A 15,320-nucleotide genomic window follows, 5' to 3' on the forward strand; every position below is an offset into this window, starting at 1 on the left:
CCACAGCGTACCGAGGTATGCTGTGCATGCTTGGACACAATACATCTCTTGGGCATCAGAATTGGTCCCAGCTGTGGTGTCCTTAGGTAGGTGACCATAAGGTCCCCTCTGACTTTTATATCTGTCTCCACCTAGGACCGGGACTTTGTGAGGTGTACGAGGAGAACCCTGTGGTGTCAGGCCAGCTCAGAAGACAGGCTCTCCAACTCAGGTCAGATTCGGGAAGGGTTGGCCTCCATCTGGCACTAGCCAGGTTCAGAAAGGCCCTCCGCGCACCGCTTTTTTCTCACACCAACCTGGAGTTTATTTTACAGTGCAATGGAGCCTCTGGCCTGAGGACTGCACTTCCAGAGGCCGTGACAAAGCCGTGCTGTACCTTATCCCACATAAGCCAGGCAGCCAGACAGAGCCTCCTCAGAGAGGCCAGCAGGCTGACGCCGTAGGAACAGCATCAAGGTTCCTCACACCTTCGGTTTCCAGTACCCAGCCACCATCACAGCTGGACTCTGGAGCCCTCAACACTCTCCCTACAACTCCCCTTCAGACAAACACGTGGTCATGCTCATAGGCAGAGGTCCTAGGGGACTGTTCCAGGCAGGCCTCCCCCTTCGCTGGCTGCATGCTTCAAAGCTTAGTGGCATTGCTGGGAGACGGGGATGAGCAGCCCTATGCATCCCTGTAGCTCCTGGTTACTGAGCACACCCTTAGTGGCAAACTGTGTGTCAGGCATCTTATGTAACACCTTACTTCATCATCATAGCACCCCAAGAAACAAGGACCATCGGGGTTTTACACACAGGGAAACTGAGGCGAGTGGCTAGGGTTGTACAGCTACGGGTTGGGGCTACGATTCACAAATGGCTCAGAAAATGAGAAACAGCTCAGTTTAGCAAAGGGCTTCACAGTCCAGGCCTGATCCCTGGGCAGAGCGGGCATGCGCAGTCCGGATTCAGCTCTGCGGGTTCACAGTTCCTGGGACTAGGTGCTATTTCTTCTAGACTTAGTGGGGATTGGGAAGGCCCTTTTAGTGCAGAGGCTGGCTCAGCAGACGGATTCTCAGACCACCCCAGTACCCACCAGCCATGCGGCATCCCTGGCTTAGGGGCCCCTAGATCCAGAGAGCACCTCATTGCATGATTTTGAAATAAAATGAATGTGAGACACTTCCATCTCTGAGGAAAGGCTTGCCTTCACTCCTCTACCCCACCCCCCAAAAATAAGCAGCTATATTTCCAAAAAAGGGAAAAACACAAAGCAAGGCTGTCAATCTCAGGCCTCAGACAAATGGAGTGAAGTTGGGTCTCTCTCTCTCTCTCTCTCTCTCTCTCTCTCTCTCTCTCTCTCTCTCTCTCTCTCAGCCCTAGTCCCACCCCCCTTTCCCAAAGTCACCTACTGTACTCAACTGTACTCAGCCTGTCACAAGCTTTGAGATGCAAATTGCACCAAGCGGAAGGAAGGCAGCTTGAAGAACAAAGGACGACTGAGGAAAGATGGGGAAAAAAATGGATTTGGAGAGGCTCTCTGAATTCCCTGGGAGAAGCAGGGAGGGTGGGGTGGGTGGGTGGGCTGTCTAAATGGGACGTAGTTCAGAGCTGATTTTAGGGGATAGTGGGGGAGGCTACCAAGACCTAGAATAGAGAGAAGCCTTTGGGGCAGCATGAAGGCTGATCTCACTGCAGTCCTCGGCAGCAGGCTGGGGCATCTCAGCATGCTATGAGCCTTGGAGCCACCCAGCTCAATGCTATTTAGACTTGTCTCCCTAGTGAAGCCGACTGCTTGGTCAGCAGGCAGTCTGTAAGGGAAGGTGGGGACTTGTGCCTCTGGGACTGGCCTCAGGTCAGTCCAAGGTGCCAGGTGTGAACCCATGTGCAGCTGGTCTTTTGCCACTGCACAAACTAGGCAGGTCTTCACCACCAAGGCAGCTAGACTGTAAACTCCAGGTGGATAAGGACTTGGCCTTATTTACTCTCGTCCCTGGTATAAGAACTGGTTTTTTGTTTGTCTTTGTCAATGTCTTAATAATATGGAGTTGGCTGGCCGGAGCTCACTTTGAAGACCAGGCTGGCCTCAGACTCACAGAAATCTGCCTTCCTTCCTTCTGAATGCTGGAATTAAAGGCAGGTGCCACCATGCTTGGGCAGAAGCTGTGACTGAAATACAGTGGGTGCTAAGTAAGCATCTGTTTGAATGGATCTTAGATGAAGGGGTGGATGGGTGGGTGGGTGGATGAATGGATGGGTGGATGGATGGATGGATGGGTGGATGGATGGATGAGTGTGTGTGTGGGTGGGTGGATGGATAGATGGGTGGGTGAATGGATGGATGGATGGATGGATGGGTGGATGGACGGGTGGATGGATGGATGGATGAGTGGGTGGATGGATGGATAGGTGGGTAGATGGATGGGTGGGTGGATGGGTGGATGGATGGATGGATGGGTGGGTGGATGGATGGATGGATGGGTGGGTGAATGGATGGATGGATAGATGGGTGGATGGACGGGTGGATGGATGGATGGATGAGTGGGTGGATGGATGGATAGGTGGGTAGATGGATGGGTGGGTGGACGGGTGGATGGATGGATGGATAGATGGGTGGGTGGATGGATGGATGGATGGACGGGTGGATGGATGGGTGGATGGATGGACGGGTGGATGGATGGGTGGATGGATGGATGGATGAGTGGGTGGATGGATGGATAGGTGGGTAGATGGATGGGTGGATGGATGGATGGATAGATGGGTGGGTGGATGGATGGATGGATGGGTGGGTGGGTGGATAGGTGAATAAGTGGATGGTGGGTGAATAGGTGGGTGGGTGCTTTGGTGGATGAGTGCATAGGTAGATGGTATAACCATATGGTGAATGCCCTAGCTGGGGAGACATAGATTGCCCATACTGGGCATTGGGCTGACAAAGGTCTCACAGGGCTGGCATTTGAGATGAGTCTTAAGAGGGAGAAGCTGCCATCGTCTACTGTACAGCACCTACTTGCAACACTGGTGAGCACATGTTTGAGTAAGATGGGGTTAGCGAGTACCAGTGTAAGGGCTGCAATGCATTCTATAGCTCACGTGTCCAATGTTATAATTTTGTGGATAGGAAAACCAGGGCACAGGGAGCTTAAGTGATGCTGGAGGTCACATAGCACCTGAGTGGCATGAACTGCTCCCCGGCTCCAGAGCTCTGCTCTTCTCAGCCTGCCTGATGGACTGTGCTTCCTCTGGAGATCAAAGAAAAGGCAAGAGGCGGCCATGGAGCCAGGCTCAGTGTGCTATGTCTATAATCTCAGCACTTGGGAGATAGAGGCAGGAGCATCAGTTTACATAGTCTAAGCTGGCTTAGGCTAGTGAGACCCAGGCCATAGGTTATGGGGTGTATTTCCATGATACCCAACTTCTCAGCAGGTGGAGCCATGGCATGATGGACAGGAGGCAGTGAGGCTGTGGGGCTGGCCCCACCCAGAGATGAATAAGAGCTGAGAATATGTCAGCCAGAAGCTTCAGTGTATGGAGGGTGCTCATCCCACAGGATAGAGAGTGATACCTGGGGTCAGATGCATGACCCGTGCTAATGCCCACCCACCAGATCCACCTATGGGACACCTACAGGGCCTTTGGAAGACCAGACCTGGTGGCACGTTGATCCAAGATTCCAAGAATGGTGCTGAGGACCTAGTCCTTGCTCTGTGGCTGAGGGAATGAAGTCAACGTGTCTGGTTTCCTTTCCAGGACTCCTTCTCTGTCTCTCCTTGCCACTGATGCTTCATTCCCTGGCCTGGTCCCCTGGCCTCTGGTGGGCGCTGCCTAGAGTAACAGTGACATTTATAGTCTATAAGGCACATCTGAACCTCATAGTGCAGGGAGGAACCCACACACATGCACTATAAACAGCTCAGGAGGAATGCGAGACTCAGTGGCCTTGCATATTTGGAAATCCCTGATTTACAGAGAGACAATAATGAGGGAACTGAAGGAGAGAGACTTCCCCCATCCCCTAGACAGGGTTTCTCTGTGTAGCCTTGGGTGTCTTGGAATTCACTCTGTTGACTAGGCTGACCTCGAACTCACAGAGATCTGGCTGCCTCTGCCTCCCAGAGTGCTGGGATTCACCAGGCAGGACAGAGACTTAGAAGCAAGACAAACACCTGAAGAAAGAGGTTAGGAGAAAGACGCAGAGACAAGAATGAGGACCTGCCTAGAGGGACAGAAGTAAATTTTGGAATGGGTGACCGACCGCCTCTGTTCTGGTATAGACTATGCAAACTGGAGATGTAATGAAAAAGTGCATCCAGATGTCAGGGCCAGGGTCTTCTGGCTTTCCCAGCTGCTGGCTCTCGGGATAGATGGGGCAGTTTAAAGACTCAATTCTTGTTCCCGCTCAGTGGCTCTGTAGAGCCAGGCAGCATGGGCCTGCAAAAGTGCTCCTTTCTAACCCTCTGCGAGGTGACCGGGAGAGCTGGGGGTTTGAATTTGGGCTGTGCTATTTGTGTTCTGTGCAGCCTGGAGGAGTCGATTTCTTTGTGCCTCTGTCTCTCTCTTCCTCTGTAAAATGGGGAAACAACTGCATTTTCACAGCCTGTCACAACCTCAAAAAGTGCAGGTGACTACTGTACAATTCCTGCTTGGCTCTGGGAGGAAGCTAGGCACTTGGCATCTAGGCTTGGGTCCTTCCTTCCTGCCAGCTGCCACTTGGTGGCTGGAAGGGACCTGTGCTTTCATTCCTGATCTTCTTGGGGTTTGTTTCAGTCCTGGGGAGTGCAGCAAGAGATGGGTGGGGCACTGGGTGCCTGGTTAATGAGAAGCTGGGCACAGTGCCTGGGTTCTGCACTATTCATAAGGCCCCACCAGCTGTGCCAGGCAATCAGGGTGCTGACGGCCTGCCCATCTGCAGCTTCACTTTTCTGCTCCTGAGAGGTGGGAGCTGGGAGCTGCATGTTAACTAGGAAAGCATCAGGCACTGGCCACCACAGCAGAGGCTGAGCGAGAGCCCAGGAAGACTGGGCCCTCCCCCAGGCCCATCCAGAGCCAAAAGGACCCGCCCATCAGCACGACAGTCCTGCCAGGCATGGATGCAGGGCTGGTTTTGGTCAGTGCCTGCCCTGGCCCAGAAAAGCTGACCTCAGATCCAGCTCCTGTTGTCTCTGTAGCCTCAGTTCTCCCACATGGAAGATGAGAATGACCTCCCTGAGTTCTGAGAGGATGAACTAAGACTGGGTTTGTGCCTGTCTTTACAGCTCTCTGCAGTTTCTGTAGACAGGGCCTACCTTCCCTGGAGAACAGTACTTTGAGAGGGTCTCCTGTAGCCCAGGCTGGTCTCAAAGTTGCTGTACAGCAAAAGATGACCTTGAACTTCTCCATCTCCCAAGTGCTAGAATTAGAGACATGCAGCCGGGCATGGTGGCGCATGCCTTTAATCCCAGCACTCGAAAGGCAGAGGTAGGCGGATCTCTGTGAGTTTGAGGCCAGCCTGGTCTACAAAGCAAGTCCAGAACAGCCAAGGCTACACAGAGAAACCCTGTGTCAAAAAACAAAAACAAAAAATAAAACAATTTAGAGACCTACACTACCAGGGATGGACCAAGGCTTCTTGCATGCTAGGCAAACACTTCCCCAGCTGAGTTGTATTCTTTGCTTTTCATTTTTCTCCCCCATACAATGCTTTTTTTCTACCCAGAATACTTTGAATGTTCATTATAAAACAACAATGGAGAAAAAAAATTTCAAAAGGCAGAGCCAACCACCACTAATGTCCTTTTGTTTTGTTTTGTTTTTTTCTAGATACATAAGTGATTTTGTTTTTTGTTTTTGTGCTTTGTTTGTTTTTATTTTTGTTTTTCTGACACAGTTTTCTCTGTATAGCCCTAGCTGTCCTGGAACTCACTCTGTAGACCAGGCTGGCCTTGAACTCATAAGAGATCTGCTTACCTCTGTCTCCCAAGTTCTGGGATTAAGGTGTGCGCCACAATCACAAGGACATTGGTGTTTTTTGTTTGTTTGTTTGTTTGTTTGTTTTTCAAGACAGGGTTTCTCTGTGTACCCTTGGCTGTCTTGGACTCCCTTTGTAGACCAGGCTGGCCTCGAACTCACAGCAATCCACCAGCCTATGCCTCCTGGGTGCTGGGATTAAAGGCGTGCACCACCATGCCTGGCTGTTTGGTTGGTTTTTTAAAGACAGGCTTTCTCTGTGTAACACAGCCCTGGCTGTCCTGGACTTATTTTTAGACCAGGCTCACCTAGAACTCACAGAGATCCACCTACTTTTGCTTCCTGAGTGATGAGATTAAAGGCATATGCCACCATGCCTGGCCTTGGTGTTTGTTTTGTTTTTGTTTTTTTTCGAGACAGGGTTTCTCTGTGTAGCTCTGGCTGTCCTAGACTAATTTTGTAGACCAGGTTGGCCTCAAACTCACAGCAACCTGCCTGCCTCTGCCTCCCAAAGCTGGGATTAAAGGCATTCGCCACCACCACCTGGTGGTCTTGGTGTTTTTAATAGCACTAAGCATGCATTTTTTTCTTTCAAAATAGCACAGATAGTTTTCTTTCACTAGTGTCCTTCTGCACGGGTGATTTCCAAAATGAGATCTGAGGTCTTTTGGGGTCTTCAAGACCTTTCCAGGGACCAACTGGATATCTTAGTGGTCAGTGCATTTGCTACCAAACCTGAGTTTGATTTCTGGGCCCACATGTGTCAGGAGAGAACCAAGTGTAGGTTGTCCTTTGACCCTCACATGTGTGCGATGGCACTGGCAGGCCCCTCCCACATGTAAACAAAGTGGAAATAAAAACCAAGAACTTCTCAGCGAGTTTATGAGAGCAAAACTACTCAAACACCACACCCCTGTTTGTCCGATCTCTCGCGAGTCTGTGGTTCTGTTGCTGCAACTTCTCATGCAATACTGCCACAGGCTGAATGCAGCAGCAGATGCGAGGGCCCAGCTGTCTTCTGTCAAGCCAGAGGAATAGTAAAAGGGACTTTGAAACGTAGAAAACAACGCCATTCTTCCCATTCACTTTTTCTCCCAATGCTGGGAACCTACCAGGAGCCTTCTACACGCTAGGCACCCCAAGCCCTCATTAACTTTTTTGGCTTTAGAAAATACTAGATCTCATTAAAATATTATTTTTCATAAAAATATGGTTTTAGGAGTATTATTTTAGTCAACTGGCACATATCTTAAAGATTTTATTTTATTTTTATTTATTTTATCTTATTTTTTAAAATATTTTTATTTAATTTTAATTTATGTGCATTGGTGTGAGGGTGTCAGATCTTGGAGTTACAGACAGTTGTGAGCTGCCATGTGAGTGCTGGGAATTGAACCAGGGACCTTTGAAAGAGCAGACAGTGCTTTTAACCACTGAGCCAACTCTCCGGCCTAAAGATTTTATTTTATTTTATTTTATTTTTTAAATTAATTTTATTAATTTATTCATATTACATCTCGATTGTTAGCCCTTCCCCTGTTTCCTCCCATTCTTCCCTCCCTCCCACTTCTCCCCTTCTCCCCTCCCCTATGTCTGTGATTGAGGGAGACCTCCTCCCCCTATATATGCTCTTAGAATATCAAGTCTCTTTTTGGTAACTTGCTATCCTTCCTCTGAGTGCCACCAGGTCTCCCCATCCAGGAGACGTGGTCAGAAAAGGGGCACCAGAGTTCGTGTGAGAGTCAGATCTCACTCTCCACTCAATGGTGGAGAATATCCTGTTCGTCGGCTAGGTCTTGGTAGGGGTTCAAAGCTTACTGCCTATATTCTCCTTGGCTGGTGCCTTAGTTTGAGGAGGACCCCAGGATCCAGATCTGTCTGTCGGTGAGAGTAGCATGGAAGAATGGGGAAATAGTAGGACCCACAGGGTCCTGGAAACCTACAAGAAGAACTTAAAGATTTTATTTTTAAAGACAGGGTTTCATCTAGCCCAGGATAACCTCAAACTCAGGATGTAGCAGGGAATAACCTTGAACTTCTGATTCCCCAGCCTCCTGAGAACTGGGATTCCAAGCCTGCACCATGAGCCACCACACTTGGTCTATGCAGCACTGGGTACTGAACGAGACCAAGGCCTCATGCACGTTAGGCAAGCGCCCTACCAACTGAGCTACATCTCCAGTCCAAGATGATTTCATGTCTGTGATGAACACGCTAAGTGATGGTAGATATAGTCCATGCAAAGGAAAGCCCTTTACAATTCCTCATTGTCCAGAAGTGCGGAAAGTGATCTGGAGAGGATGCTGAACAGGGCCATGTCTGGAAGAGCACAGAACCCAGGAGAAGGGAGCAGTGCTCCCTCCATGATAGGCCTGCAGGGTACATGCAGATTTTCACTGTTACGTCATGCCTATGTTTCAGGGTACCCACCCCATGTGAGTGGGACTCCAGGAATGTGATCAGAGGAAGTTGAGTGTGTGAGTGTATGTGTGTGTGTGTGTGTGTGTGTGTGTGTGTGTGTACATGCACGCATGTGTATGTGTCTGTGCATATGTATCACTGTTTCCAGGGAGGGCAGAGTACAGAATTTAGAAGCGGTTAAGCAACTTGTGTGATTTGAATAAGAATGGCGCCCGAAGGCTCATATATTTGAATGCTTAATCCTCAGGGACTGGGACTCTTTGATAGGATTAGGAGGATTAGAAAGCGTGGCCTCGTTAAAGTAGGTGTGGCCTCATTAAAGCGGGCGTGGCCTTATTGGAGGAAGAATGAGGAAGGGTTTTGAGGGTTCAAAAGCCAAAGCCAGGTCCACTTCTCTCTCTCTCTCTCTCTCTCTCTCTCTCTCTCTCTCTCTCTCTCTCTCTCTCTCTCTCTCTCTCTCTCTCTGCTGGTGGATCAGGATGTAGCTCTCAGCCACTTCTCCAGCACCAGCCTGCCTGCTAACCATGCTCCCGGGCTGCCACGCTCTCTGTCCTCATGGTAATGGACTAAATCTCTGAAACTGTAAGCCAGCCCCAATGAAATGCTTTCTTTTATAAGAGCTGCCTTGATCCTCACGTCTCTTCCTAGCAATAGAACGGTGACTAAGACACAACTTGGCAGAGAAGATTTGTTTTTAAAACTTATGAAAATAACAACAACAACCATAATAATAAACCTGGAGGTTAAAAATGATGTAAACAAGCTGGGCATGGTGGCACACACCTTTAATTCTTGTACTCAGGAGGCAGAACAATGTGAGTTCAAGGTCTGCCTGGTCCACATAAAGAATTCTAGTCCAGCCAGAGCTATACATAATGAGACCCTGTTGCCAAAAAAAAAAAAAAAAAAAAAGTTTTTTAAAGCTGCAAACCATTTGAGTGTGTGTATCTTTTAGGGATGGGGCCCCTCTGTGTAGCTCAGGCAGGCCACAGATGTGATCTTCCTGCCTCAGACTCCTGAGCACTGGGATTCTACATGTGTGTTACCATGTCTGACATCTAATTGATTGATTGATCGATCGATCGATTGATGGATTGATTGAAGACAGGGCCTTGCTATGGTCCTGCTGGCCTGGAACTTGGTACGTAGCCCAAAGGCTACTGGGGACAATTCTGCTTTCTCAGTCGGGGATCATGGGCTTGTGCCCCCATACCCATGCTAATACTGTAAATATACCCGAGGCCCAGTTCAACAGATCCCGAGATGGAAAGCTGGCTATAGACTGTGTGAACAGGCGTCTCCTGGTTGCCTCACTCACGTTATCTCACCAAAGGACTTGCACGCCTGCTCTCACGTATCCCACAAGCCTCTGCGTTCTCTGTTAAATATTGTGTCCTCTGTAAATTCCTTAGGCAGGCCTTTTGTCCACTTTCCTTTTGTATTGATTTTTTTCTGTAACTTTCTATGTTCCAAAACACAACCTTCCATTTGTTCTGTACTGAAAATATTCTGCTCCAGCATGCGGTTTTTCTTTTAACTTTCTTTAGGTGCCTCATTGTAGTGGGGGAACTTAGCTGTTTAAAAATACATTCTATTGTAGCAGTCGTTTCCCTGATGGTTTGGGGAGATGCTTTGACGTATCAAGCCTTTCCACATGGCAGGCTTTTAAAAAGTTCTCCTGGTGCCGGTGAAATGGCTCAGCGGCTAAAGGTGCGTGCTGTTAACCTTTGGTGACATGATTCAATACCTGGGACCCATAGGGTAGAGGGAAGGAACTGGATTCTCAAAGCTGTCTTTCGACCCACACATGCACCATGGCACAAACTCTGCCACACACACATACCAATAACACACCACACATACATACACATATAAACGCCACACATGCACACACACACATACACACCACACACACACACACACATATACACACTGCACACACCACACACCACACACATACACACACTCTCACACATACACACACACATACATACACACAAAGTAGTAAATATAAATTTAAAATTAATATAAAAAAAGCTTTTAAAATGTTTTCCTTTCCCTGCCTGACATACTCGCACTTTTCTTTTTCTGGTCCCTCCTATCCTTTCTTTGATAAAAATCTCAGGTATGCACCTGCTTCAACTCCCAAGTTCTGGGATTATAGAAGTCTCTCGCCTGCTAGTCTCTCCCTCCTCCCCATTTCCCCAGCCCCGTCCTGATTTAAACATTTATATCTTGATTCCATCTAGAACTCAGGCTGCGCAGGAAGGCACCAAGTGTTGACTCTTGTGAGTTACGAACTAGAATATGGCACGGTGCAGGCAATGGGCATGTCTCACCCACCCCAGGAGTCCACAGACCTGCACAGCTGCCTGGGGCTGAGCTAGCCCCCATGGCAGAGACCTGAGGCGATCTGGTTTGGAAAGGGAAGTCAGCTGCATTTCAGAGGCCCATAAACAAAGCTGACAGCTTAGCCAAGGAACTAGCAATCCATCTCCACTGTGTGGCTCTCGGGAGCGGCACCTCTGCAGGGCTGCTCCTGGGCCATGTTCATGTCTGTTCCTACGTGAGGCCCAGGTGGCTAATGCAGGATGAGGAGGTAGGGGTCTGCTTTATCAATACAGGGAAACAAAGAGCAGAGCTGTAGACAAACACACACACACACACACACACACACACACACACACACTCACATACACGTAAGGTGATCTGGCTAGCAAGAGGGGAAGTCTGTACCAGCAGCCTCTAAGTCGCCACTCCCTCCTTAGACCTTTCTGAAATCTAGCTCTGTCCTCAGGGCCACTGTGGCTGGCCCTATGGTGAGAAAGAGGATCTGTCTTATGCAGTCCCTAAAGCTGTGCTCCCTCAGTGGGAGGAAAGCCTGGAGATTGCCCCCTCCGTCAGCTGACTGCATTTCTAACACTACGGATTCTTTCTTTCAGCACCTCCTCCCTGGAGCTGGGATGAGTCAGGCCAGGATTAACCCAGGCATAAACAAGTGAAACCGACAGAAAGCACTTTGCCCGAGGCGCGTGACCTCCCATGGGCCTCCAGGGACTCTGCCTGAATGGCCACAGCGACCAAATCGACAAAATCACAGCAGTAAGCTTTGTGGGTTTAACCTGCGGCAAAGCCTGCAGTCAGGAAGTGGGCACCAGGGCCTGGCAGATGGTGGGCAGCATCCCAGCAGAGGGCGGATCCCTAAGTGCACAGATCTCAAAGCACTACTCATAGCCGCCTCTCTCTGCTTTCCGCCAGCTCTATACTACAGTTGTTTATGGACTCTCAGATAGAATGCAGAGCCCAAGCTGACCCTGAGACAGGTGTGATCTGGTTCTCCCTGCAGGGACCCACCTAGGTGCACAGAAAAGAGATCCCCGGCCTCCCAGGTTTCCAGCCTTGTTCTCTGTCAGAGTCTCAGGGAAACCGGGGGCCACCTACCTGCTCCAGGGGGATGACGAGGAAGGAGCCACCTCCTGCGCTCTCAGTGACTATGGCCAGGAAGCGGGCGTTGACTGCGCAGAAGTGGTTGTCATGTACGTTCTTGGTGATGGGGATCCCGTCAAAGCAGTGCTCCCGGTTGGCCACCTTCCCGTACACGTTCCGAAACTTGGAACTGCGGTACTGCGGTCGCCAGGACATCTGTAAGGGACCAGCAGAAGAGAGCAGGGTTAGGCTGATCACTACTTCATGAAGGAGCTGACCAGGACGCACTGGGGAGTCAGTGATGCAGGGAGCAAGCGATCCCTCGGGCCCAGCCACCTTCATGCAGGGATGAGAAGTGATGGAGCCACCAAGAAAATGGAGCCCATAATGTGCTGGCTGCCTGCCTAGATAGGGGGGCTCTCTGACACAGAGCCTGGCATGAGGAAGTTCACAACAATTCCTGTGTATGGCCCATGTGCCCCACAATCTTCTAGAAAGAGCGTAGGGTCCCCTCACCGCCGGTGATAATGACACGTGATACAGCAAGCCAGCCACGCACGTGGTGGTGTCCTGACTGTCCAAACTCACTTCACTCAGCCCTGGAGGTTAAGGACGCCGGTGTCTACAATGACTGAGACCAATGCCAGTGGCACGGGCCAGGGCGTCGCCTCATGCTCAAGGAAGTAAGCCAGCACATTTCATCATCTCTTCCTCTGATTCTTTCTAGACTTTCTCCCCCGTGAGCAAGCCCTCAACAACCCCTTGCTTCTACAGCCCATCATTGCTACCATCACCACCATCATGTCCTCCTCGGGCACAGAAAGGTTAAACAACTGGTACAAGGCCACATGACTCATGATGCTCTAGGGGAAGGCACTGAGTGTTGGTCCTTTTGAGTCTGGGATGAAGTCCTCAAGTATGACCCAAAATCACCTATATCAGAATCACTGATGGTGGGGAGGTCTCTGAGTTCCTGTGTCATCTCTTGAAGATACGGTTCCTGGGCCCCAGTCCGGCCTTAGGGAATCCAGTGTAGTATTTTAGGAGTGTGCTCCAACACTCAGCAAGCTAAACCAGTTTTCTTACCTGCCCCTAAATGACACAGAAGCACCCTGAAGTTTGAGAGTCCCCATTCTAGAGAGTAGGGTAGGCTCTCCTCAGCCAACCTGCCCTCCGTCCACAGTCTAGGCTCCGACCCGTCAGCAGGTTCTACATTCGATGCTTATGGAGGATGAGTGGGGGACCCATGGTATCCTTCTGTGGGATGATGTCTCTTTCAGGGAAGCCTTACCACTACAGTAGCGAGCCCAGCCAGGGCCATGCATAGTAGGCACTCTGTAATGGCTCAGTGCAAGGACTACATGCCTGGCTCACAGCGTCTGCACTTGAGCTTAGCCAAAATGTTAAGAGAAATATTTTTTTTTCTTTTCTTTTCTTTTTTTTTTTTTTTTTTTTTTTGAGACAGGGTCTCAATGTGCAGTTTTGGCTGGCCTGGAAGTCACTATGTAGAATAGGCTAGCCTTGAATTTACAGATGTCTGCCAGCCTCTGCCTCCTGTGTGCTGGGATTAAAAGTGTGTGCCATGGCGCCTGACTAGAAGATGAAAATTTTAATTTCAGCACTGGTATGTTTATTTTAATTTACATTAGAAAAATAACACATATTCCAGACCCTTGATGTCTAAGATACAATTGCGAATGAGTAGTAATTAAAAAAAAAAAAAAAAATATATATATATATATATATATATATATATATATATATATATAGCACGGGTCTGTCACCTGCTTAGAGAGTCATCTGAGTGGGCAATTATAAAGGTCATGTGTCCCTGCCGGGTAGAACATTCTAGATCCCACAGTTCCATAGCGAAGGTGCTGTGCTTGCTCATTCCAGCTTCTGCTGATGCCATTCTGGTTGGCCATGATCTTTTTTTTTTTTTTTCTTCCCCTGCCCAGCCACTGCTCAACCTTAGGGCCAGCCTCAGAGGCGACCTCAGACCTCTTCCTGTTCCTGGTGTATCCTTTAGCCCATTAGGGCTGAGCTCCAGCCAGTTCCTGACCTCCCCTGCAGTCAGGAAGCCTCTTCAAGTCCCTGGCCTGATGGTGGTGGCGCAACCCCTCCCACATCCTCAAGGGAGCCCAACCCAGTAGAAGGCAGATAGCTTAGACAACCTCCCAGCACCAGTACCTCCAGTGGCTGGGTCCTGGGACTCGCTCAATTCCAGTGAAGACCACACTGTGAGGCCTCCTGGGGGTATCAGGGGAAGGGTGGCAAGCCTGGACTGGAATCTACACAGACCTGCATTCAAGTCCTATCCTTCTGGGGAGTGGCTGTGTGACTTGGGGCAAACATCTGGATGTCTCTTTGGCCCCTCAATCTGCTCTTATGGAAGGGAGGCTGGTCTCTCCCCCGACCTCCAAGGACATAGGCAGAGTGAGCCACAAGCTGCCCAGCTCATGCCCAGCACAAGGCATGCTGACCTCAGGCTCTCCTGAGCCTCCCATACCTACATTTACCCCAGATACTCCTGGGGAGCCCTCAGATACACTCTCAGCTGACATCACCACCACCGCTTACGCCTCCCCACTTCCCCTTTCTTTTTTCCTCTACTCTCTCCCACTCTCCCTTTCCTCTCTCTATTGCCCCAGCTCCCAGCTCTCAGGTACAGTGATAGATAAAGAAGCCCATGTGCCTGATGACTCTTGATCGCATTCTAGAACATGTAGCCCAGGTTGGTCTCAAATTTGATATGTAGCTCAGGTAACCTTGAACTCTTTGTCCTCCTGCCTATGACTCCCGGGTGCTGGGAGAGCATCCAGGGTAAGGGGTCCTTCCTCTCAAAGGATCAGAATCTCTCGGAGTCTCCAGGCCAAGATACAGCAAGGCTTCATGGTTTTGGTCATGCAGACTTAGGCAGGGGAACCTTCCAAATGATGGACGAGGGGTATGTGCATGCTAGGCAGGGGACATCTGTGCTTCCCAGGGGATAGAGGGGATGATGTCATCTCTCTATGGCCCTATGGTGCTACATTGGACCATACACTTTGGTCCCTGTAGCCAATTGGCCTTCAGACTGCTGCCACAAAGACCAAAGGCTTGGCTCCTTGTCACTTGGCAGTGGAAAAAAAAAGGGGGCCTTATAAGGTGTCTCTGGGGAACTTGGTGACAGGACTTGGCTGCTCCTTCTCCTCCTCAGGAGATGACCTCTCTGGATTACCACTAAGTTGGGGAAGAAGACTTGCTGGTGGGAGCTGTGATGTCTCTGTTGGAGAGAGGAAGCATACCTCAGCACCTCAAATAATTCCAACTCCTTAGCACTGTCAATCACAGGTAGGGAAGTAGGCGGGGTGTGTGTGTGTGTGTGTGTGTGTGTGTGTGTGTGTGTGTGTGTGTGTGTGTGTTGAGTCACAGTTCCTCCTAAGCCTTAGAAACCCTTCAAGGGGCCTCACCAGCTGAAGGCTTTGAAATTGGAGCAGCAACTTTCTGATTGAATTTCGTGTTGCTGAGAAAATAAAAGGGGCTTTGTGTGGTAACGCTGCGGTA

At 49.7% G+C, this 15,320-nt stretch overlaps 1 protein-coding gene across 1 annotated transcript in view; it reads right to left on the reverse strand.

Annotated features, from left to right (window-relative positions):
- Coro2b (coronin 2B) overlaps positions 1-15,320 on the reverse strand; it is a 105,199-nt gene that overhangs the window by 45,292 nt on the left and 44,587 nt on the right. The window contains exon 2 of the mRNA XM_051156623.1: positions 11,790-11,990. Within this exon, the coding sequence (XP_051012580.1) occupies positions 11,790-11,990 (201 nt within the window). The remainder of the gene's footprint in view (positions 1-11,789; positions 11,991-15,320) is intronic.

The sequence above is a fragment of the Acomys russatus genome, chromosome 14 (genome assembly GCF_903995435.1).
Source record: "Acomys russatus chromosome 14, mAcoRus1.1, whole genome shotgun sequence".
NCBI lineage: Eukaryota > Metazoa > Chordata > Mammalia > Rodentia > Muridae > Acomys > Acomys russatus.